Below are 23821 nucleotides of genomic sequence, written 5' to 3' on the forward strand. Positions count from 1 at the left end.
AACATATACTTGCTTTGTTTCTCCTAATAAAATGCAATATAGCCCGACTGGCTGCTTACAATCAATCAATGATGAGTCCCAGGTGCGTTGTGCGTGCATACTGCGCTGCGATTCCAGTCACTCCACAGAACTGCAGCGTGCTGGCTCCGAGCCTCCGACTATTAATAACTTGTTGACCGGCTCTCACAATGTCTTCAAAAAAGACGTCTCAAGTGTGGAAACACTTCGAACAATTAGAGGATAAGAGTAAAGTAAAATGCAGGATCTGCGATCTGATTATGAACTACCATTCCACTACGAGCAACATGTCCTATCACTTGAAAAATGTAAGTTGACTTATCCGTTTTGTCATTTTCTTATTATAAAACATGAACCACTCCACGTAACCTTTTTCATGTGTAAGATGGGATCTTTATTTTTATTTGTTTTATTTTTTTCTAGCTACACCCCCAGCTGTCTGCCCCTACGGCAAGCACATCAAGCGCAGGCCCGTCAACAAGGCCAAGGCAGCAGAAACTGAATTTCCAGCAACCTATCTCTGAACAAAGGAGAAGAGAATTAACGGCCAAAATTGCCGATTTCGTAGCTATTGATATGAGACCTGTTAATGTTGTTGAGGGAGAAGGTTTCAAAGCCTTAATGCACTACAAGGAGCCAGGATACACCACTCCCAAAAGGGAGACAGTCATGAGGATAGTTACAGCGAAATATCATTCCACAAAGGCAGTGATTTCCGAATTAATAATCACGTGTATAACACTCAGCTTGACCACAGATCTTTGGACATCGCTGAAAATGGAGTCATATATAACTGTTACCGTGCACTTCATTACCGGGGATTGGCGCTTGGAATGCTTTGTGTTAGAAACAAAGAGAATGATCGAAAGTCACACAGCAGAGCATATCGGTGAAATACTGGCAGAGATCATTTCTGATTGGGCCATTCCACGCAATAAGATCACTGCTATTGTCCACGACAATGCTTCAAACATTGTGAAATGCACTGACCAGATGAATGCTGACCCTTCATGGGGAGGAGTGGTGGGTGTCCGTTGCGCTGGCCACACTCTACAGCTCTGCATCAACACCGCGCTCGAGGAACAAGATACGGTGAAGCGCACATTAAAGGCTGCAAAACGACTCGTTTCTCACTTCAAAAAAAGTCCAAAGGCCACCACAGCACTTGAAGGAAAACAGAAAGACAAAACTGTCCCTGTGGAAGAGCATAAGCTGATAAATGACGTGGCTACGCGATGGAATTCCAGCTATATGATGCTCGAGCGCCTGTTAGAGCAGAGAGAGAACGTCATTGCCGTGCTGTCAGATTTAAGTGTCAGCAAAAGGTCCGATCGCGGTGAATTTGACCTCTCAACAGCTCAGTGGAGAACAGCAGAGGACGTTGTTAGTGTTTATGATCACCCTGACAGAGCTTTTGTCCATGGATATGAACGCATCGCTGTCCGGCACTGTTCCAATGCTCATTAACATTCAGAAACGACACCTGCTCGTGCGCGATGATGATAGCAAGGTAATTAAAACCCTTAAGATTACACTGACCCAGGAGATTGACCGAAGATGGGCTCTCAAAGATCCACTCCTGCCTAGCAGCATTTATATCCAAGCCGCCGTTCTCGATCCCCGTTTTAAGAAGCTTTCTTTTTTTAATGATGAGCAAAAGGAGGAGGCTTATTCAGCAGTGAAAAATCTAGCGGAGGGTTTGATTGACAGGCCTGTCCGCGTCCGAGAGGAAAGCCCTGACAGTGAACTTGAGGAGCTGCAAGAGCAGCGCGAGCCCCCCACAGCCCCCCCAAAACAGAAAGAGAAGGACCTGATGGTGTCAATGCTGCTCGACGACGAGGAGGAGGAACAATCAGACGATGAGGGAAGTGAGATGAAGGATTATTTAAAGGACAACACATACCAACAAGAACGCGCAAAAATCAATAAAATCAATGAAGAAAACGAAAAAGATAACAAACCACTACTTAAAGTACCAGGACCACTGGACTGGTGGAAGAAGAATGAGGAGAGATACCCAAAGCTGTCAAGAGCCGCCAAACGAATACACAGCATCCCATCCACCTCCACACCATCAGAGAGAATCTTCTCCAAGGCAGGTTTTATTATCAACAAAACAAGGAGCGCACTTCTCCCTGGAAATGCCAACAAGTTGATTTTCCTTGCACACAACTTGAGAAGACTTAACAAGCGGAAACAGACGCAGACAGAAACAGAAGACCAGTAAAAAGAAAAAAAAGGCTAAGTGAGTAAACTTTACACCTGACCTGCTATAGGCCGATTTTGTTATTTTAATTAGCCTTATATTATTTCATAATTTTATTTATTTTAGAGGTATTATTTCGTTCAATTCGTTGTTGTTATTGCTGTATTATTCATATTCTTATTCTTGTTGTTGGACACGACAGGCCTGTCCAAGAGGAAAGCCGTGACAGTGACCTTGAGGAGCTGCAGTGTCAATGCTGATCGATGAAGAGAGGAGGAACAATCAAACTATTTTATTTTATTAATTTTATTTAATTAGCCTTATATTATTTCATAATTTTATTTATTTTAGAGTTATTATTTCCTTCTATTCATTGTTGTTATTGCTGTATTCATATTAGTACTCTTGTTTTAGTTGTTGTTGAAATAAGGAGACAAACAATGTTTAAAAAAAGAAAAACATGTTTAAAAAATGTGCATGTGTGTAGGCCTGGCCTACTGTATTTTCCCTGCCTGATCTCCTATGCAGAGTAAAGTAATGAATGACAACGAATTATTGTTTTATTTATTTGGCATGCAGGCTTAGCCTATTCTAAATTGGAAGGCCTGCCCTGCCGCCTGCCCTAGATCTGATAAGACCATGTTAATAAATGAACAATGAGGCACAGGTGTGTCTGGGTGGGCCTCAACGCGTAGCATTTTGCAACGCAAGAACGCATTGTAGGCCTATTATTGGCTATTTTCAAAGAAAGATCCCATTCGATCCTATCCTACATATAAAATATAAGGCTGCAAGTGGAGTGGTTAATGTATTGGGAGTATATTATGGAGATTAATGGACATAATGTTATTAAGGAACATAACTTTTTATCAAGTAATGCAGTTGCTCGTTGTGTAGAGTGAGTCACAGTGAGATATTCGCAGATCAGGCTCCTACATCTTACTTAGTTTTATCCTAATTGCTTAAATTAATGAGTTATCTATTAAAAGAAGACCTTCAAGTCAAGAAGACATGCTATTTAGACGGGTGTTTCACTGTTGTTTGTAAGCCATTGTAAAAGATTTTTTTTTTTTTTTAAAGAAAAAAAAAAAGAAAAAAAAAGAAAAAAATTTAAAAAAAAAAAACGGTGATAGTCGACTAATATTCGACTATCAGCAAAACGACTAAAACCATAGTCGACTATACAAATCCTTAGTCGGGGACAGCCCTACAAGTAGGTAGTATCGATACAATCGATTCTTTGCACTGCCGATACGATTCGATTTCATCTGTTTTCATTTCGATATACTTCGATTTTTTTAAGTTAAAAACAATATTTCGATACAGTTACTATATTGTTACACCCCTACTATACGACCATTGCTCCCTGTGCTGGACTGAAGCATTTTACCATCATCTACTTTATACCACTGCTTCCCAAACTGTGGGTCGGGACCCACTTGTGGGTCGCCGACACATTTTTATGGGTCCCTTTTTGATTAATACATTTTACAGTTTACAGTTTAGGCATTTAGCAGACGCTTTTAATCCAAAGCGACTTACAATAAGCAGATAAAAACATCACAATAATAAACAAGATAATAGGTCAGTACATCAACAGCAATATAACAAATGCAAATGGATATCTATCTGGAAAAAACACAATATAATCAGTAAAGAAAAAAAAAGTTCTAAAAACCTAAAAACAAATGCTAACTAGCTTCATGTATGGTCATTGATTTTTCAGTAGTGCTAAGGGTTTAGGTGGAGTCTGAAAAGTCTTCAGTCCACGGCGAAAGCTAGCGAGTGATTCCGTTGTTCTAATACATTAATCCATTTTGTTCTGAATTATTATTATTATTATTATTATTGCGTGCGTGCGTGCGTGCGTGCGTGCGTGCGTGCGTGCGTGCGTGCGTGTGTGTGTACGTACTCATGTCCAGGGACTGTGTTGTGTTGTTGGTTGTCTGAACAGCAGGAAGCTCCGTAGTCACACCCAGGAGGTCATCTGTACACAACAACACAACGTTAAAGAGGTCATCTGTACACAACAACAATACAACGTTAAAGAGGTCATCTGTACACAACAACACAACGTTAAAGAGGTCATCTGTACACAACACAACAACAACACAACGTTAAAGAGGTCATCTGTACACAACACAACAACAACACAACGTTAAAGAGGTCATCTGTACACAACACAACAACAACACAACGTTAAAGAGGTCATCTGTACACAACACAACAACAACACAACGTTAAAGAGGTCATCTGTACACAACAACAATACAACAACACAACAACAACACAACGTTAAAGAGGAGTCATCTGTACACAACAACACAACAACACAACAACAACACAACGTTAAAGAGGTCATCTGTACACAACAACACAACAGTAACTCTTCAGGCCAAGGACCCCCTCAGCTCAGAGGTTCACTTACAGGAGGCTGCTTCTGCAAACTGGTGACAGAAAACACAGCCTATCCTTACCTCCACCCTGACCATTCTATTGTAAATACCTTTTATTGTTGCGTTTTTATGACTGCTTTTCTGATGATATCGTGTTCTATCTGTTCTATTCTAGGCTTTTTTATATATTTTCTTTACATGAAACTGTACCTTTTCCTAAGCAAACTTCTAATAATATCTTCAATCAATCAATCAATCAATCCTTTTTCATATCAAGGTTCATTATTTACTGGAACCACCATTTCTTTGGATATTTCTTTCTAAATAGTTTTGTTGTGCATCGGTTCCCCGAAAAAAAGAATGATGTCTCAGTGGCTGGAATGTCAGGCATTCACACCATTCCTGATGAGAAGAGTTGACACGTGTTATTAATAACCATAAACGTGTTATTAATAACCATAAACGTGTTATTAATAACCATACACGTGTTATTAATAACCATAAATGTGTTAGCGGGCGCGCGGCACGCGCCTGCTAACATTTGGGATTCATCACACAGCCTGGCTCTCATAATATCATAAATATATGTACAGCTGGTTGTGATGTACAGTTCATAATATCATAAATATATGTACAGCTGGTTGTGATGTACATAATATAATAAATATATATACAGCTGGTTATGATGTACAGTTCATAATATCATAAATATATGTACAGCTGGTTGTGATGTACAGTTCCACTGGTGGATAAGTCCACTCATTAACCTCTGAAAATAAACAATCTAAAAGCTCACAATGCGTTGCATCGCGAATTGTACAGTATAGATGGCTGAAGTGGTTAATGTATGTTAATAATAATCCAAATCTACAAAGTCAATAGAAACTAAAATGTTCAAATAATTGTAGTGGAGTAAAATAATTTGCCTCTGAGATGAAGTGGACTAAAAGTAAAAGTATTGGAAATTGGAAATACTGAAAGCACACATTTTGTACTTCAGTAAATGAGTCTCATTTACTGAGTACAGTGGACTTAAGAGTGCAGTTTCGGCCGATGCATTTCAATGAGAATGGAGCAGATTTTAGGATAAATCTTCCATTTACAGGCAGAATCTGCTGGCAGCCATACTTTGCTGTGGCCGTACCCTTTTCTTTCTCCATTGTTGTCCCATTCTAAAGCTGGCCTTACATTAGCAGATCATCAAGGGCGATTAAATCGGGTAGCATTAAACAATACAGGATCATTTTTTCAGATTCTCTGACCAGATAATCTAAACGGGCTCACACTTGCCGTTTTGAAAAGTCGGGTGCTCCGCACGCTACAGGATTCTATTCAGATTGAGTCGGCCTGAACAAAGCAATAATACACATTTATATAATGAATACAAAATGTCACAGGGGCTGTTCTGAGAGCTTCGCCTTGCAACACACATACGCACACCCTTCGCGCGCGCACACACACACACACACACACACACACACACACACACACACACACACACACACACACACACACACACACACACACACACACACACACACACACACACACACACACACACACACACACACACACACACACACACACACACACACACAACTCAACATGCCATCACCTGGCGCAGCGGAGGAAAAAAAACACTTCAATATGGAATTTGTGTCCCATTTTGATGACAATGAGTTCACTTTGACACGAGAGAGAGAGAGAGAGAGAGAGAGAGAGAGAGAGAGAGAGAGAGAGAGAGAGAGAGAGAGAGAGAGAGAGAGAGAGAGAGAGAGACATGGAGAGAGAAAAAGAGAGAGATCTGTCGCTCAGATACTATGCTCAGACTGTATTTTCTCTCGGTCCCCCGCTGCTGTCTATTGTGAAAATAGCAGATCTACATGCTCACAACGCCTCGCGCTGCGATGTGTTGTGATCATGTAGATCGGCAAAAAAAAAAACGACTCGTCAGTTTTTTACACAGGTTTCTTGGGCTGGATATGGCAGCCTGGAACGGTTGTTCAAGTGCAGCTAAACTTGGCATGTTAGTAAACGTGCCACAATTAACAATAATGCATTGCACCTGTGCAGCTGACCAGCGGAACCTGGGAATATACCATTTTGTCAAGCTGGGGAGAATACAAGTGTGGAGAATATAATTATAATTATTCTTTTACAAATTTTGCATTTGTAGTTATTTTACTGTAATCTAACAACATAATAACCAGCACAGATAGACAAAGAGACATTCATGGATTTATATTTAAAAGTAACTTTTATTTTCCCCCCCTGGACCCAGGGTATGGCAGCTGCATACCCCTGGACCCCCCTGGACCCAGGGTATGGCAGCTGCATACCCCTGCCATACCCAATTGACGCCCCTGAGAGTCGTCCTCTGGGAACAGAATGGAGAATTAAGTGCTTCATATTTTACATTAAAGTGTCAGCTGACATTTTCAGTGTGATGATGATGATGATGATGATGAAGAGGAGGAGGCGGGACTTCCTCCAGTGCCAGCGGTACGAAACGCTTTGGTTTGAACTTTGAACCCACCACCGCGAGCCTTAAAGGAGAGCAAATCCCTAACCTCCTTCAAAACTGGTCTGAAAAGTCACCTTCAGGCGGCTGCTACTCGTGACTTGTAAATAGACTAAGCCCCCATGCTCCCACCCATCTTTTATTTGTCCTTCTTCTGCTTTTGTAATTGATATTATCCTAGATAAAGTACTATGTTCTATCCGTCTGTCTTTCATTGTTATATGAGATACATGAAGTGGTTCCTGTGTGAATACGCCCTAAAGCTTACTAGGATCTCCTTTTAGTTGACCTTGTACCAGTGATTTGTGCCGTCATGAAACTGTACCTTTTTCTGTTAGTAAGTAATTGAAGTATTTAAAATGATTATGACCAGGACACAAGCCCTCTTTCCACTGCGAGGTGGAACCAGAACTATCAGGAACCTGAACCTATTCCTTTGGTTCTGGTTTTGTTTGCACATGGCCCGGTTTCAGACCAGGTTCCTGGAACCTTTTTTCCGGTAGAACTAAACTTGAGTTCTGGGAACCTACGCTATTTAGAGTTCAAAAGTTGCAGCTCATGTGCGTCTGTCTGTTTGTCTGTCACACCTCATGCTCCTATGATGACGTCTGACATCATAGATGTCTGACGTCATAGACTACATGAAGACTGACACAATATGTCCATGTATGGGCATCTGACATCACAGATGTCTGATGTCATAGACCACATGAGGCTTAATGTTGATGACATCAGGGATCTCCATACTGTATATGGGCATAAAAGGGACTGTACGTATTAGTGTGGTTGCCCTAACCGGGCATCTTCTGGGAATGCCCATATCTGGACATATTGTGTCTGTCACTTTTTTAGGGCCTTCCCAGTTAGTTCTGGTTATATGGAAACGTAAGCGGAACTTGGTCCCGGTAAGTTGAGGTTCTATAGTTCTGTGTTGGCCCTACAGTGGAAACGGGGCTCCAGGTGTGAGGTTCTATAGTTCTGTGTTGGCCCTACAGTGGAAACGGGGCTCCAGGTGTGAGGTTCTATAGTTCTGTGTTGGCCCTACAGTGGAAACGGGGCTCCAGGTGTGAGGTTCTATAGTTCTGTGTTGGCCCTACAGTGGAAACGGGGCTCCAGGTGTGAGGTTCTATAGTTCTGTGTTGGCCCTACAGTGGAAACGGGGCTCCATGTGTGAGGTTCTATAGTTCTGTGTTGGCCCTACAGTGGAAACGGGGCTCCATGTGTGAGGTTCTATAGTTCTGTGTTGGCCCTACAGTGGAAACGGGGCTCCATGTGTGAGGTTCTATAGTTCTGTGTTGGCCCTACAGTGGAAACGGGGCTCCAGGTGTGAGGTTCTATAGTTCTGTGTTGGCCCTACAGTGGAAACGGGGCTCCATGTGTGAGGTTCTATAGTTCTGTGTTGGCCCTACAGTGGAAACGGGGCTCCAGGTGTGAGGTTCTATAGTTCTGTGTTGGCCCTACAGTGGAAACGGGGCTCCAGGTGTGAGGTTCTATAGTTCTGTGTTGGCCCTACAGTGGAAACGGGGCTCCAGGTGTGAGGTTCTATAGTTCTGTGTTGGCCCTACAGTGGAAACGGGGCTCCAGGTGTGAGGTTCTATAGTTCTGTGTTGGCCCTACAGTGGAAACGGGGCTCCATGTGTGAGGTTCTATAGTTCTGTGTTGGCCCTACAGTGGAAACGGGGCAGGGACCTGCTGGGCCCCTGATCCAGCCCGGGAAAAAGAGTTGTAGAGGCCCTCATTGCGCGCTGTAGAGAGAGATCTCTCTATAGCGCTGCTGCTACTCAAAGATTTGCCATTTCAGATCATGACAAGTGACAAGCCAGTGGGCCAATTACATATTTCGTCATTTTCGGGTGGAAACCTTGTATGTCCAAAACCATTTTAAAAATGATTTAAACAAGTGAAAACAGCCGATCTACAAGCACACAACGCCTCGCACCGCGAGGCGTTGTGTGCTTGTAGATCGGCTTTTTTCACTACTTTTGTGAGACGGCCTTGTATGATGAAGCAGGGCTTTGCTTTGCGAAAAAATGTACAAATTTGAAACTTGGAGATACAAGGTTTCTGCCCGACAGTGACGATTTACTTTGTTGGCTGCCCAGCCCCCAAAATGGAATGAAGGCTGACATTTTATTTTTATTTTTTTCCTAATGGCCGGCCTGGACCGGCCGGGAATGAACCGGCCGTTCGGGAGTTGTCCCGCTTTTCCCAATGGCCAGCACGCCCCTGAAACGGGGCTCCAGGTGTGCGCTGCCTACCTCTGCAGATGTCCAGGTCACATGTCCGGGACTCTGTGGCGGTGCAGGCGTAACCGCAGGATCGAACACGCTTCTGGCTGCCCTGACCGCACGTCACACTGCAGGGGGACCAGTCTGACCACGCCTCCTCATAGTCTGTTAATGGAGGGAGAGAGAGGTTAACACAGCATGGGGAGAGAGAGAGAGAGAGAGGTTAACACAGCATGGGGAGAGAGAGAGAGAGAGGTTAACACAGCATGGGGAGAGAGAGAGAGAGAGAGGTTAACACAGCATGGGGAGGGAGAGAGAGAGAGAGGTTAACACAGCATGGGGAGAGAGAGAGAGAGAGAGAGATTAACACAGCATGGGGAGAGAGAGAGAGAGAGAGAGAGGTTAACACAGCATGGGGAGAGAGAGAGAGAGAGAGAGAGAGAGAGAGAGAGAGAGAGAGGGGAGAGAATGTAACCCATTTTTTCACCCAGTGTCATTTATCTAATGTAATTCTGGGCTCTGCTCTCCCTCTGCCAAACTGGGGAGACAACGGACTGACCTCATGCTTCCTTCTATGCACGAGGAGTCCAAGCCGCTTCTTATCACCTGTCAGGGGAGAGAGCGCATGGAAGGAACAGGTTATTCCAACCAGTTCCTTTCCCCTCCATCAGGCGCCCCGGCTGGCCAGGGGGAGGCAGTATAGAGACCAGAATTACTGCATGTTTTTTGTGAGGGTACTCTAGGAGACACGGGGAGAACATGCAAACTCCACACAAAAAGGCACTGACGCAGAGGAGGGACCACGCCCCCAGCGCCCACAGCGTCCCCCAGCGGGAATCGAACCCAGGACCTTCTAGCTGTGAGGCGACAGCATGCTGAATATCTACAGATTTACAAGCTTGTAGATCTGCTATTTTCAGAGCGCAACACCCGAGTGCAACCAAACATAAAATGAGTTGTCTTTTAGTTCTACTGGATCTCTTCTCCACCATGCAGTCTTTTAGTTCTACTGGATCTCTTCTCCACTAGTCCCTCTGTGATATTTTAGTCTAGTTTTCGTTCGTCTGCGAAATTGTCAACATGTTAATAGTCTTATAGTTTCAGTCGTCATAGCTTAGGGTGACCATATTTTCAGCCACTCAAACCGGGACGCAAACCATTGTTGCCTAAAACCGGGACCCTCAAAGCAAAGTGCACGTTACCGCGCACATTCTCTAACGTTCGTGCACGTGCACATACACACCGCAGGGTTGCATACAGGCAGGGAGTGAGTGACAAACAGCCTCAGCGCTGAATTCAGACACGCAATGAATTTGTTCATGTTTTCTGATTGGTTAGGTGAGCATGTTTTCATGAACAGAACATGATAAATGTGTCTGCAACCACTGAAAACAGCTACTATTATTTTAATTCTGCCAAAAAAACGGGACAATTTTGCAGTGAATGTTGAAAACCGGGGACATATTAGTGTTTTAGAGATATTTGTCAGGACACGCAGCTTGAAAACGGGACAGTCCCGGCCGAACCGGGACGTCTGGTCACCCTATCATAGCTTAGTTTTTACGTTGTCTACGACAGGGGTTTTCAAAGTGGGTGACGGGGCACCCTGGGGTGCCGTGACAGCAGTCCAGGGGTGCCTCGAGATCATTTGATAATATTTGGAATTTATTTGGACACTTGAAAATATTAAACTTGAAGTACAAAGTTATTTTCAGTCAGTTCAAACCAAAATGGCTATTATCTCAATGTTTTCCTCGCAACGTAATCACTAAAATATCGTCACTGTCGGGCAGAAACCTCTGTCGCACAAAACTAGTGAAAACAGCCAATCTACAAGCACACAATTCCTCGCGATGTGAGGCGTTGTGTGCTTGTAGATCTGCTGTTTTCACTAGTTTAGTACATTTTATAGATGATAAATACAAAACGAACGGTTTTGGACATACAAGGTTTCCACCTGACAACGACGATATGCTATAAATATAAGGTGCTGGGAGTGAAAATGATAATGTAGGGGTGCCTCGGATTAAAAAGATATATTCATGGGGTGACCTGAGACAAAGAAGTTTGGGAACCCCTGGTTTACGAACATCTGGTCATCGTTTGAGTCGACGAAATCAATGCTGATGGGGGAGACAGAGGGGGGGGGGGGGGGGGAGGAGAGTATGGATGGAGAGAAGGGGTGGGGGGGTGGGGGGGTAGAGGGGGGAGTATAGGGGAGAGAAAGTAAAGAAGAGGTCATATATTTCAGCCGTCCCGCTTTGAAGTGAAGCCCAGCTGAATTCCTGACCCAGCTGGGGACGAGGGTTATGCAATTAAGGAGCGGCTGGAAACCTGTGTGTGTGTGTGCGTGCGCGCGCGTGTGTGTGTGTGTGTGGGACCTCAGAGACATTGGGAGTTGAGAGTGAAAGGAAACGAACCGGCTCTCCTAAACGTGGGGTTGAAACGAGCAGTCCTCGTCAACGCCGATCTACAAGCTCGCAACGCAGCGCAAGACGACCCGTTGAGCGCTTGTAGATCTGCTGTTTTCACTAGTTTGGGTCCCGAGCAAATTTCTTAATCTCTCCTTTAATAATAATAATAATAATAATAATAAACTTTATTTGTATAGCACCTTTCATACAAAGAATTGCAGCTCAAAGTGCTTCACAGGAAAAAAGAAAAGATGGTACACATGAAAAATGGTACACATGATTTATAATAAAATGATTAGCATAAAAATAAAAGAAAATCTAAAATCAGAAGACACAAAACAATACTTGAAATACCTAATAAAAGCTCTACCATAATACCGAACATTTCCATGATGGTATAAAACACAATTAGATCAAATGTGGCTAAAGGCAAGTGTAAAAAAGTGTGTCTTAAGCTGTGTTTTAAAGCTATCTACTGTGGGGGCCTGTCTAAGGGAGACTGGAAGTTTATTCCAGGCGGTCGGCCCATAGAAACAGAATGCCGCTTTGCCAAATTTTTGGTAAGTCATTGTTGGCACCTCGAGCAGGTCCGTGTTAGAAGACCTGAGGGGTCTCGACCTGAAACGTTTGGGAACCACTGTAATTATTCAATATTTAAAGCATGCAGTGGGAAACTAAGCCCCCCCTGGGTGGGGTCCGGTGTCCTCTGCGTTAGGCCCTGTCCCCTGGGTGGCCCCTGAGTTAAGACATCAAAGAGGGGCCCCTGGACAGCGGACAGGGTCACGGTCCAGACGTTTAATAGTTTTTAACACTTTGAAGAGGAATGCCACAGTAAAACTGCTTCCACATTCCACCAACACACTTTCCCTTTCCTGTTCAGGGATGACATGGAAGGGGTTAAGTGCCTTGCTCACTGGAGCCCAGGGTTTGAACCGACACCCAGGAAGTTGGGGGGTGTAACCTTATCCTCTGTAACCATGGTTACCAGGCCTCAGCCAGTTAACACTGAGCTCTGAACTGAATGGATTGTGCACTGTGCGTGCGTGCGTGCGTGCGCGCGTGCGTGCGTGCGTGCGTGCGTGCGTGCGTGCGTGCGTGCGTGCGTGCGTGCGTGCGCGCGCGTGCGTGTGTGTGTGTGTGTGTGTGCGCGTGCGTGCGTGCGTGTGTGTGTGTGCATGATAAATGTCACTTATAAGTTAATGGAGCGTTGAGTACAAATATTTAAACTGGACAGAGGAAGCGTCCCACTGGCCTAGCGGTCCAGACGCATACCGCATGGGCTCTGATGCATGACAGCGTTCAAGTCCCGATCCCGGCGACCTGTAACTGTCCTATCAATAAAGACCTGTCAGTCATTGTGGAGATTTAATTTATGGTGATATCGTCCTCCGTCATGCACTGGGATCAATTCACCTTTTATTTGCAGAGCTGCATATCCGGTACCACTTAAACCCTCTAGAATTGGTAAAACGCATCTGTAAATAACATACTTGACAGTCTTTTTTTCCCCTCCACTCTCTTTTGGTACAAGGTACTTACTTATAATATATGTACTTGATATATTTTTTTCCCACTCTCTATCAAATGTCTTTGCCAAAAAAATAGCCCATCTTGTAGATCTGCAATTTTTGGGCAAATGTTCCACTCCGGGATAATGGATTTTGATTATCGCGATAATATTGTAAATCGTGGTTTCTTTTGTCACAGTAATCGTGATATGAAAATGTCCTATCGTCCCTAAGTTGATCTTCTCCTCCAGTTAGAATTATTGAATGCTTTAACCAGTGAAAAATAGCAGATCTACAAGCTCACAGCGCGGCACTCGGTGCCGTGCTGTGAGCTTGTATATCTGCTTGTAGATCTGCTATTTTTGAAAAAGTCGTGAAAATGTGTGCAAATCTTTGAATATATGTATTTTCAAAGCGAATGTTTGTAATTCAAATGTTGCTTCTGGGGGGTCCCTGGAACTAGATATTTTGAAATGGGGGTCCGTGGCCAAATAAATATCATTTTGGGGGTCCTTCACATGAAATGGTTTGAGCACCACTGACATAGTAGTCTCTCAAGAACAGACTAACTGAGCTCCAGTTGAAGTGAAAAGGACCTTTTCTTTGACGATGGCTGGCCAGATTGCTGACATAGAAACATAGGGTTTTTTTCCAAAAATCTTAGAAGGATTCAAAAGACACTTATAGAATCGGGTCAAAATTCTAATTTTCACGATTTTTCAAAAATAGCAGATCTACAAGCTCGCAGCGCGGCACTCGGTGCCGCGCTGTGAGCTTGTATATCTGCTATTTTTTTTAATATTTAAAGCATAACATATTGCGTCATAATGTGTTCAGGCCTAAATGGGTAAATTTGTCTTGGCCGTTGTGCTGTGAGTGCAAGCCGTTCTGGACTCATTACTGCCATGAAGGACTGAGAGTTTTCTACACACCGTATATGATGTGCAATGTGACACAACTGTGTTTACACATGGCTTATACATCTGCTCTGGCAACTTCAACTGGTTCCCATGGCCCATGCCAAGAGAGAGGGAGAGGGGGGGGGGGGGGGGGGGGTCCGGGGATCTGACTCTATGCCAGTGGTTCTCAACCTTTTCAGGCCGCGACCCCCAAAATAACCATACTGGGGACCCCCCACCCTGACGAGCAGAGATATTAAAAAGTCCTCAAACTGTCACTTTATAAATGTGCAGATACCCTCCACACACTCTAACTTTATGTTGGTTTGTTTACTGTTGAGTGAGAAAACAATGTTGCACATTAAGTTACGTTAATCATCTGGGGACCCTCCAAAATAATGTGGGGGTCCCGACTCACAGATTGAGAACCACTGCTCTATACCCTTGAGTGGGTGGGTTAACAGTACGTACAGTAACATACAGTACGTACAGTACAGTACGTACTGTAACATGTTGGACCTCCAACATGAAATGACTTGTCTTTTAGTTCTACTGTCCCTCCCTGACATTTTAGTCTAGTTTTTGTTGTTGACGACATTGTTAATATATTTATTTATAGTCGGAGGCCTTAAGGATATCTCGCGCTAATCAGTCTAAAAGCGCAACATTTTGCACAGATGTAGCCCAGGGCATGCTCTAATGATTTAGCTAGGGCGCCCGAGTCGGCGACCTTCGGGGTCGCCACAGCGGCCAAATCAAGTTGGTCTCCCATTGACTTTCTATACAGGAGGATTATACCCAGAAAAACATTCTTTTCTGGGTAGGATCTGAGGGGTCTAACTAGGGGTTTGTCATCACGCTGAATCCATTACAAGCATTTGTTTTGCACAAAAAACATTCCTTGGGCTAGAAATGGCCTCAGAAAACGATGCATGTATGGGTGAGCATTCATGTTAGTCGGAGGCCTTAGGGTTTTTTTTCTCGTGCTAATCAGTCTAAAAGCGCCAGATTTTGCACAGATGTAGCCCAGGGCATGCTCTAATGATTTAGCTAGGGCGCCCGAGTCGGCGACCTTCGGGGTCGCCACAGCTCCAGAAAACATCCAAAAAACTCTGAAAAGTGATGACTCATCACTTTTCATCACTAAACCATCGTTTTCTGGGGACATTTGTAGCCCTAGGAATGTTTTTTGTGCAAAACAAATGCTTGCAATGGATTCAGCATCATTACAAACCCCTAGTTAGACCCCTCACATCCAACTTAAATACCCAGAAAAAAAGTGTTTTTCTGGGTATTTTCCTCCTGTATAGAAAGTCAATGGGAGCCCAACTTCATTTGGCCGCTGTGGCGACCCCGAAGGTCGCCGACTCGGGCGCCCTAGCTAAATCATTAGAAAATGTCGTGCTTTTAGACTAATTAGCGCGAGATTACCATGTCATCTCCCTTAGGCCCCCGACTATTAGTCCTTATTTTTGTTGAGTTTTTATGTAGTTTAGGTCGTCGAACACTTAGTTTTTGTCATAGTTTTAGTTGACAAAATCAACACAACAAGGCAAGGCACACATTCCCACTGTGTAGCGTTTATGGCACGACACAGCTGTGTGTGTGTGTGTGCGTGTGCGTGTGCGCGTGTGCGTGTGCGTGTGTGTGTGTGTGTGTGTGTGTGTGTGTGTGTGTGCGCGTGCGCGTGTGCGTGTGTGTGTGTGTGTTGACATGGGTTTTTCATAAAACTGATTTTTAGAAGTCATTTTCAGACCCTGCCTCAGGTCTAAATCTCAGAGTTACAGACCTGTGAGGGTCCTTGTGGACCACCTTCAAGGACCCCTGCAGGTCCCTTGGCCCCCCCTGAGGCCCTCAGCACTAGCAGTATAGCTGTACTTAAGTACAATACTTAAGTAAATCTACTTAGTTACTTTACACCACAGACTGTATGTCTAACTGCCATACTGTATGTCTGTGAGAAAAATTGAATTCTGACAAAAATGTCCGTCAAAAAGCCAGAATGGTGATGACCGCTGTACTCCAGTGAAGAACGTGTGAGCGCCCCCTGGTGTAGGCTGGCTGGGTGAACATACACACAGTGTAAGTGAATGGAGCACTGTTCTCACTGCACCGCTCTGTAGAGACCTGATCACTATCTGACTGATAACACACTGTGCGTGCGTGCGTGCGTGCGTGCGTGCGTGCGTGCGTGCGTGCGTGCGTGCGTGCGTGCGTCTCATGGGGGTTTACATGTTTACATAGTGGGCCTTGAGAGTGCAGACCCCCGCCATAAATCATGTCATGACTGACGATGGAGACTGTGTGTGTGTGTGTGTGTGTGTGTGTGTGTGTGTGTGTGTGTGTGTGTGTGTGTGTGTGTGTGTGTGTGTGTGTGTGTGTGTGTGAGTCAACAGAACAGAAAAACACCTTCAAACAACTCTCCACCTACATGTCGTGGACCATTTGACACCCCCCCCCCCCCCCCCCCCAACAAAACACACACACACACACACACACACACACACACACACACACACACACACACACACACACACACACACACACACACACACACACACACACACACACACACACACACACACACACACACACACACACCAGTAGATAAGGAGAGCTTGTTATACAAGCGGAGAGCAGCTCTAGAGTCCTTACAACCTTATCTGTGGGGGGGGGGGGGGGGGGGGGGGGGTACATCCGGTTCTACAGTGAGAGCAAAGAGTTTCTTTCCTTCTTAAAGAGCTTGTGAAACACAAATGAATAACAAAGCTTCAGGGTCTGCTGGCCGTCCACTAAAACTAGGACGAAAAATGTTGGTTGACTAGCTTTTTTTCACTGACGAAATACTAAATTAAAACTATACTGTGAAGTTGAATATACTAACCTGTTGCACAAAAACACACTGTGAAGATGTTTAAAAAAAGTTAAGTACCGGGCAAGATAAAGATAAAACATATCCTTCTCAATTGAAGTGGACCAGACTAAATATATGGACAATTTCGACAACGGCTCAAAAATAGACTAAAATGTCAGAAGAGATCCAGTAGAACTAAAAGACAAGACATTTTATGTTTGCGCTCGGAAAAAAGCAGATCTAGATCAGCCATTTTCAGCAGCAATCGGAGTGTAAATTAAATCATTACAACGCAATGAAGGCCTGCCAAGACACATGATTGTAGATTTAGTAGAGGATATTTAGCAACTCTAACGGCGGTGAGTCGGCTCCAGCAAACTCCACAACACTCAGCTCCACAGCTTACAGTAAGAAAAATCACACCCTTGTGAAGTGAACGGTGAAGGCTGCTCAACAGCACCACCAGGTGGCTTCAGCTGGAGTTCCCAAACCTGACCATACCCGACCCGATTTTTTCGGGCTCGCGTAGGGCCTAAAATGTGCTAATTAGTCAGCCGGGCCTTAAGGGACAGCCCAGTTAGGGCCCAGTTAGGGCCCAGTTAGGGCCCAGTTAGGGCCCAGTTAGGGCCCAGTTAGAGCCCAGTTAGGCCCAGTTAGGGCCCAGTTAGGGCCGGCCCTTCATTTTCAGGCCCGTTGAGAACTCTACTGTACAGACATACACACTCTGTCACATGTTGGAGCAGTAGGCAGTAGTAAGTATTGGCATCAAAATATACCTAGTTAAATCCTATAGAGTGTTATAGGCCTAACATTATTGAATGCTTTAACTATTGAAACATAGCAGATATACAAGCTCACAGCGCGGCACCGAGTGCTGCGCTGCGAGCTTGTAGATCTGCTATTTTTGAAAAAGTTGTGAAAATGTATGCAAATCTTATAGAACAGACTAACTGAGCTCCAGTTAAGTGAAAAGGACCTTTTCTTTGACGATGGCTGGCCAGATTGCTGACATAGAAACATAGGGTTTTTCAAAAAAACATTAGAAGGATTCAAAAGACACTTATAGAATCGGGTCAAAATTGTAATTTTCACAATTTTTCAGAAATAGCAGATCTACAAGCTCGCAGCGCGGCACTCGGTGCCGCGCTGTGAGCTTGTATATCTGCTATTTTTCAATGGTTAAAGCATTCAATAATTCTAGGCGTAAAATGGGTTAAATGGTGTTTTTTGTATCGGATCAACACTCACCATAGTTCTCCTTGGCGTCCCAGCCGTCGTTCCAGCGGGCCCCTCCTCCCCCCTCGCCCCCCTCCTCCCCCTCCCCCCCCCTGCTCGGGGGGGTACTCCCAGAACAGCGGCCAGAAGAGCTTGCGGTGGCCGCTAGCCCAGAGGGAGGAGGAGGCGGACCAGTCGCTGCGCTGACCGGTGGTCCCCGGCTCGCCCCCCTCCCCCCCCCTCCCCCTCCGATGAAGAGGAAGACGAGGAGGTCTCCCCTGTCAGGTCCATCTCCACCTCCGTCTCCGAGGTCTGGGGGGAGTCCACCACCTCGATGGTCACCTGACAACACACAGGAGAGGACATGTCATTAACTTTTTTGGTGCCATGATTTTTTCTCTTCAATGTCCCGCGATGCCATGGTCTCCATAGACTTCCATGTAATTTATAGTGCAAGGATCGTGCACGCCCATGCCTAGATGATGCACCACGTGTGTGCCCACTGTTCACAGCTTTCAAACAAAAAAATCCGCTTGGAAATCCGTTCAGGCATTCATGATTTATCAGCCATTATGTTTTCTTCAGATGTAAACAAACATGGCTGCCATGTTTGAAAGAATGGGTTGGTATGGGGTTAAACATGCAATTTCGCGATCGCGATCATGCCTAACACATTTCTGGAGGTCCAAAAAACATTTTTTTTGATTTTTTTATTTTCTTCAAAAACGGCCCAAACTCGGGAAACTCGGGGTTGGCACCATATGTGTTAACAGAGAGTCCACTGGAAGCAGTGTTGATTTCGTCGACTAAAACTATGACGAAAAATGTTTGTCGACTGTGTTTTTTTCACTGACGAAAACTAAATAAAAACTAAACAAAAACTAAGCTGTGGTGACTAAAACTAGACATATTGACAATTTCGTCAACAAAATAAAAACTAGACTAAAACGTTAGGGAGGGACTGGTGGAGAAGAGAGTCATTTTATGTTTGGTTGCTCTCAGGTGTTGTGTGCTGAAAATAGCCGATCTACAAGCTCACAACGTGTCGCGCTGCGACGCGTTGTGAGCTTGTAGATCTGCTATTTTCAGCACACAACCAAGTGTAAAATCAGTCATTACGATGCCATCAAGGCCTGCCAAAATACATTTTAGTCGGACTAAATCAACTGTAGATTTAGTCTAAAATCTTATGATATTTAGTAGACTAAAATTAGACTAAAACTAATACTTTTTAGGTGACTAAATTATAACTAAAACTAAATTACATTTTATTCAAAAGACTACGACTAAAACTAAATCAAAATTTGCTGTCAAAAACAACACTGACTGGAAGGGTGGACAAAATCAAAAAACTCCACCGGCTGTCAGTCTGTCGGTGGTCTGTCTGTCTGTCTGTCTGTCTGTCTGTCAGTCTGTCAGTCCTAGCACAGCCTCCCCTGACCCCTCTTTGTATTTACCTACTGTATATATATTTTTTGCACTGTTTATTTCATTTTTATTTACTTTTTTTATATTTATATATTATTTACTATATATTACTATATATTATTTACTTTTAATATCTACTACATAGTACTGTGTTCTATCCGTCAGTCATTCAATGTTCTATCAGATACTTAAATGGTTTCCTGTGTAAATAAGCCAAGTGCTTTCCTAGGATCTCCTTTTAGTAGACCTTGTACCAGTGAACTGTACCGTCATGAAACTGTACCCTTTTCTATGCAAACTTCTAATTCACACTTTTGCTCATTTCTCAGATGGCCCTCTTCTAGCGCCACCATGAGGTCAATTCTTGCAAAACACATTTTTGGACACTGCTCCTACAGATTTAGCTCTAAAATCACACAAAGCGGTACACAGTATCTCTAAAGTCATGTCATCAACATGGATCTGTCCCATTTCCCATATTCCCTCCTGATTGGCTACCATTGCCCTCTAAAGTTTGTGTATGTGACCTGATGGTCGCTTATCTCCCGATTAGGGAGTCTTACTGGTTATTATTTTGTATTTTGAATGCTTCAGTTGACGTTGCACTACTGTATTTATTTTACTTTTATTCCTAGATGAGTTCTCAAACCTTTTAATTTCATGGATCCCCATAACCCTGAGAGTTACAGAGCTGTAAGGGTCCATTTGGTTCCATGTGTACACTCTCAGAGTTACAGAGCTGTAAGGGTCCATTTGGTTCCATTTGTACTCTCTCAGAGTTACAGAGCTGTAAGGGTCCATTTGGTTCCATTTGTACACTCTCAGAGTTACAGAGATGTAAGGGTCCATTTGGTTCCACTTGTACACTCTCAGAGTTACAGAGCTGTAAGGGTCCATTTGGTTCCATTTGTACTCTCTCAGAGTTACAGAGATGTAAGGGTCCATTTGGTTCCACTTGTACACTCTCAGAGTTACAGAGCTGTAAGGGTCCATTTGGTTCCATTTGTACACTCTCAGAGTTACAGAGCTGTAGGGTCCATTTGGTTCCATTTGTACACTCTCAGAGTTACAGAGCTGTAAGGGTCCATTTGGTTCCACTTGTACACTCTCAGAGTTACAGAGCTGTAAGGGTCCATTTGGTTCCATTTGTACACTCTCAGAGTCACAGAGCTGCAAGGGGTCCATTTGGCAGCAAGAGCCGTTGGCCGCCGCGTCCACGTCCATGGACGCGGCCGTGGACGCGTCCATGGACGCGGCCGCGAAAAAAACGTCCGTGGACGCGAGGCCGCGTCCACGGACGCAAACGGCCGGCCGTCCCGGCCGTGGACGCGGCCGTGGACGCAGACGGCCGGGGACGCGGCCGTGGACGCGGCCGTGGACGAGGCCGCGTGGACGCAAACGGCCGGCCGTGGACGGGTCCATGGACGAGGCCGCGAAAAAAAGGCAGCGAAAAAGAAAAAAAAAGGTGGCTATTGTATGTATTTTTTGATGGAGATTTCAAATATGACCTTCTTTTTTGCATAGGACAACTCTAACCTGCATCAATTGGTATTTTATAATTGCCAATTGTACCCCATCCATCTAAAAAACAAATTGGATGTCTATTGTATGTATTTTTTGATGGAGAATTCAAATATTAATTTCTTTTTGGGATAGGACAACTCTAACCTGCATCAATTGGTATTTTATAATTGCCAATTGTACCCTATCCATCTCAAAAACAAATTGGATGTCTATTGTATGTATTTTTTGATGGGGAATTCAAATGTTACCTTCTTTTTTAGATATGACAACTCTAACCTAAATCAATTGGTGCATCAACCTACTTACTATCTATCTATCTATCTGTCTGTCTGTCTATCTATCTATCTATCTATCTATCTATCTATCTATCTATCTATCTATACTTCACCTTTAGTCCAGAAGAGAGTTCAGCCTCAGGAACTTGCACACATGGAACTGTGTCATGACTGTGTCATGGAGCTAAAACAGAGCTATGTTAAATACTCACAATGACTCTGATGGACCAATCAGGGTGGTGGTGGGGGGAGGGATCAACAATAGACAGAAACTGGATAATGCTTTGTTAACTGTCCCACCTAAGTCCCTGCTAGTCTGAACAAACATCACCTTCCCTCTCATAACACTACTACTACTACATTTATATAAAGCTGCTCTTGCATTTGAATTCAAGTCTGACACAAGTTAAGGTTAACTTAGGTAGTATTTCATTTCGCTGGCTTTTAGGGTCTGTGTGAGTGTGTAGGCTCACAAATTATTATAATTGTCATTAAGTGACTCTGAGATCTATCCATCCATCCATCCATCCATCCATCTATTTATTTATACTTACTGTTTACATTTTCTATAAATATTTATTTCTATATAAAACTCAGTTGTGTGGAGTTATTGTGTGCCCTTTCTTGTTGCTAAAGAGTCCATTTGTTCACTAGACATTAAGTCAAGGTTACTATTTTGAGTTGAAGCTAAGTGTTTTATTGCTTTGTGGTTTAACATGATTTAAAAGGCAAATTCATTGTTATGGTTACTTTAGAAGACTGCTTTTGCATTCATGAGTTAAGAGAGCCAAGCTAATTCAAAGAGTTAGGTTAAAGGAACACAAAACATGACCTAACTCACAGCTGCCATTGGACAGACAGTTACAACATACTCTTATCTTTCACAGAACAGACAATTATCATTTATTTTATCTATTTGAGACTATGTAGCTGCTCTAGGGGACATAGAGCATTATATCAGCCTATTCAATTGATAATGACCAATGGGTGCCAGTTTCTAAGTAGTTAAAGCATATTAACATAACAATATATGTGGCCTAGACATGGATATTGCCCAATCAACTCGTAATCTACAGAAATGTCCACCACATCACACAGTATAAAACCTAGTAGGCTTAGTGGATTACCTATGTTAAATCATGTCAGGTTAGTTTGGTTCAAGGTTCAAGTATAATAATTTATGAGCCAAAAATGTGCACAAATGTACAATCACATCTAGGCTAGAATGATAACATAAAGTCCTGACTACTCCTTGTTATTGTGGTCCTAAATACTACAATGATTAGTTTGGATGCATTGCTTCTATCATGTCCAATTAAAAATAAATACATTACATATACAGAAATCTGCCTTCTCCTGTATTGTATTAGTGACATTCATTATAAATAGTAAAATAACAGGACAGAGCAAAAAAGGCCTCTGCAAAAAAGGCCTCTGCAACTAACCTAACCTAACACACACTATGTGTTAATGTTGATCAATATAATAATGTAAAAATACAAAGTTAAGTAGACCTAAGTAAGAAATAGTAAATACATTGTAATAATACATTGAAGGGGAAATGTAGGAAAACAAATGCAACTCAGCATTGAATTTATGGCAAACATTTTGCTACTCAACCCTTTCCAAATAATATACAATTAAGAAGTGGGATGTTCCACTTAGTAAGAGAAAGAATTAATGACATATATTTTTTTTTAAAGCTAGAAGACTCACCTATTATAGTAACCATGTGAATTGCTAATAATGTTATGGGTCAGATGTGTAAAGATCTATCACATTGTATTGTTCTTTTCAGACTCAACAATAATAATGATGATGTTACTTAAATGCTGATCAATGTGTGAATCTGGCTCTTATCAGGTGTGTGTTTTCTCTCCCTGTCCTGTGCTGTCCTCAGTTAAACCAAGACAGTACTGTTGTGACCAATGTGGAAAAAGCCTTCAGCTCAATTTATTATCTCAAAGTAGACCAGAGAATTCATACCGGAGTGAAGCCATTCAGCTGTGAACAATGTGGGAAGTATTTTGCTCGTCTGGACAATTAAAAGATCATAAGCGTTCACATACTGGAGAGAAACCTTATTGTTGTGACCAGTGTGGGAAAAGATTTGTTCAAAAGGGGATTTTAAAAGAACACCAGAGAATTCACACTAGAGAGAAGCCCTATTGCTGTGACCAGTGTGGGAAAAGCTTTACTCGATTGTCTTATCTCAAAATACATGAACGAATTCACACAGGAGAGAAACCGTACAGCTGTGTCCAATGTGGGGAAAAGTTCAGTTTAACGGCTGCTCTGAAAGTACACCAGAGATTTCACACCGAAGAAAAGCCTT

At 43.4% G+C, this 23821-nt stretch overlaps 1 protein-coding gene across 1 annotated transcript in view; it reads right to left on the bottom strand.

The window, feature by feature from the left end:
• The window catches only part of LOC308306436 (isthmin-2-like), a gene marked incomplete at both ends in the record, with an annotated part of 56636 nt that overhangs the window by 7280 nt on the left and 25535 nt on the right, over window positions 1–23821 (bottom strand). The window contains 4 exons of the mRNA XM_080751427.1: window positions 4137–4211; window positions 9400–9534; window positions 18293–18372; window positions 18525–18601. Coding sequence (XP_080607553.1) covers window positions 4137–4211; window positions 9400–9534; window positions 18293–18372; window positions 18525–18601 — 367 coding nt within the window. The remainder of the gene's footprint in view (window positions 1–4136; window positions 4212–9399; window positions 9535–18292; window positions 18373–18524; window positions 18602–23821) is intronic.

The sequence above is a fragment of the Nannobrachium achirus genome (genome assembly GCF_963921795.1).
Source record: "Nannobrachium achirus genome assembly, chromosome: 20".
Lineage (NCBI taxonomy): Eukaryota > Metazoa > Chordata > Actinopteri > Myctophiformes > Myctophidae > Nannobrachium > Nannobrachium achirus.